General features: G+C 33.9%; 1 protein-coding gene across 1 annotated transcript in view; it reads right to left on the bottom strand.

The window, feature by feature from the left end:
• Positions 1-1,078, bottom strand: part of LOC107643534 (protein MAK16 homolog) — a gene marked incomplete at its 5' end in the record, with an annotated part of 5,300 nt that extends 4,222 nt beyond the window's left edge. Inside the window, 2 exon segments of the mRNA XM_016347215.1 lie at positions 650-759; positions 882-1,078. Of these exon segments, the coding sequence (XP_016202701.1) occupies positions 650-759; positions 882-943 (172 nt within the window).

The raw sequence follows: 1,954 nt of genomic DNA, 5'->3' as shown, positions 1-1,954 counted from the left end.
TGAGCTCTTTCTATAGTTTTCATGTAAAGGTAAAACACACCTGCAGTACCCAACATAATTCCATTACTATCTACATATTCGCACCAAACTCAACTTATTGCAAGGTCACCATTTAATAACTGACACACTATGCACCAACCAGAATCAATTTCTCCTACCCTATGAATTTAATTTTGATGCACAAACGGTCCAAAACTTATACTATCATTCTATCACATGACTATATCACAAAATATGGTTCAAGTCCCACACCCACTACTACTTGAATAATCATGCAAAATAAACTAATATGATGGATTCATTGTGCAAAAAACCTTTACATTCTCAATGCATCAAAATTAACCTCCTATACTATATTGAAATATGGAAAACAAGTTCCACATCAAGGTATCATATCAAACTCGCTGTAAAGCATGGTCTTAATATGCCATCTTCTTATAGTAATATAGTGATTCTTTCCAAAGGAAACAAAGTTTAACATCAGCTTAGAATATGCTTGACAATCACAAACCCCACAAGCATAATATCGTTCACTATGCACTAATTTCAAGAAAAAAAACTCACCAAACAATAAATTTAAAAAATCCAAGAGAACAAATAAAAAAGAAGAGCTTAATAAAAAGCAAATATGGTTTATGAGCAAAGTTACCATTTTCCTCTCGTATAGTAGCATAGCGACTGTTAGCTAAGGGGCATGAGCTTCGATTGCAAAGTCCAGTAACATTGTAAGGGTTTCTACAAAAATTCCCCGTCGTAATTCTACACAAAAAGAAAAATAAACCAAAAAACTGTGAAAATTTGGAACTTTTGACAAAAACAAGGAGAAAGAACCGTGAGAGTAATGAAAATAATTGAAGCAGAGAATGGTAGTGTTTCTTTACTTGGCCATGAAACTACAATGGTTGTGCCTGATAACGTGCCATATAACCTCATCGTGCTGCATCTTTGGATTGGGGTTTTAAAGGGGACTTTTGATTCCAGTGGTTTGGCAATGGAGTTGACGGCAGCGCGTGTAAACAAGAAGTTGCAGGAACAGCGGCTGCGAGCTATGAAGAAGAAAGGAACTTGTGCAGTTGTGCTTCCCTGGAACGACGTCATTTGATAAACTCAAATATTTCCATACAAATACACAAACTTGCAACACGCAAAGGTATTATCATCAGGATAATAAAAATGAAAATTAAAATCCATAACCTGATGCCAATTAACCATAAGAAATTCTAAGGTGTAGACCCAAGCAACCTCAGATAACCTGTCATCTTTTTCAATCCATTTAGTTTAAATTTTATCCCGAATAATTGCTTACTTGCCTACATATCGCTCAGATTGTTTTCCTTAATACCTATATTTCTCTTTCCTGAATCTGCATAAATCCCTTCAAGCCTTCAATTCTAAATTTTGCAGTGTTGGACACAGCACGAAAACAATTACCTAGATGGTTCTTAATAATCATCTCATTGGCAAGAAATCACTTGAACCCTTGAACCTCCCATTCATCTGATTTCCAAACCCTAAGTTCCAAGGATTAAATAATACACTTTCTTATGTGCACTATTTCATTTTGGCTATCACGACTCATCCTCGTCTATTCAACAAGCTAACAGGCACAATATTAAAAAGAATGATATAAAAACATCTACAGACTCGACTGTAATATTAGAGTTTAGGGTTTAGGTAAATGTAAATATAAATGAATTAGATAATATCTGTAGTCACTTCTGCGTTGTAAATGTAAATTTTAAAAATTGCATCAATCAGCAACAAATCAACCCTAAACACTAATAATCAGAAAAACAAAAGCATCAATCAACCACTAAACCTACATATATTACAATGTATCAATAAAATTTGAATGATCTGCCAACAAAATTTGGGAGGATGGTGTTTCTGATGGTGTATTTGATGAAACCATCTAGAACAACAATAATATAAAACAACAATATATTACACTGTT

This window comes from Arachis ipaensis, chromosome B05 (assembly GCF_000816755.2).
Source record: "Arachis ipaensis cultivar K30076 chromosome B05, Araip1.1, whole genome shotgun sequence".
In the NCBI taxonomy this organism is placed as follows: Eukaryota; Viridiplantae; Streptophyta; class Magnoliopsida; order Fabales; family Fabaceae; genus Arachis; species Arachis ipaensis.
The sequence above is the reverse complement of the archived record's forward strand: the minus strand, read 5'-3'. Positions and strand labels throughout refer to the sequence as shown.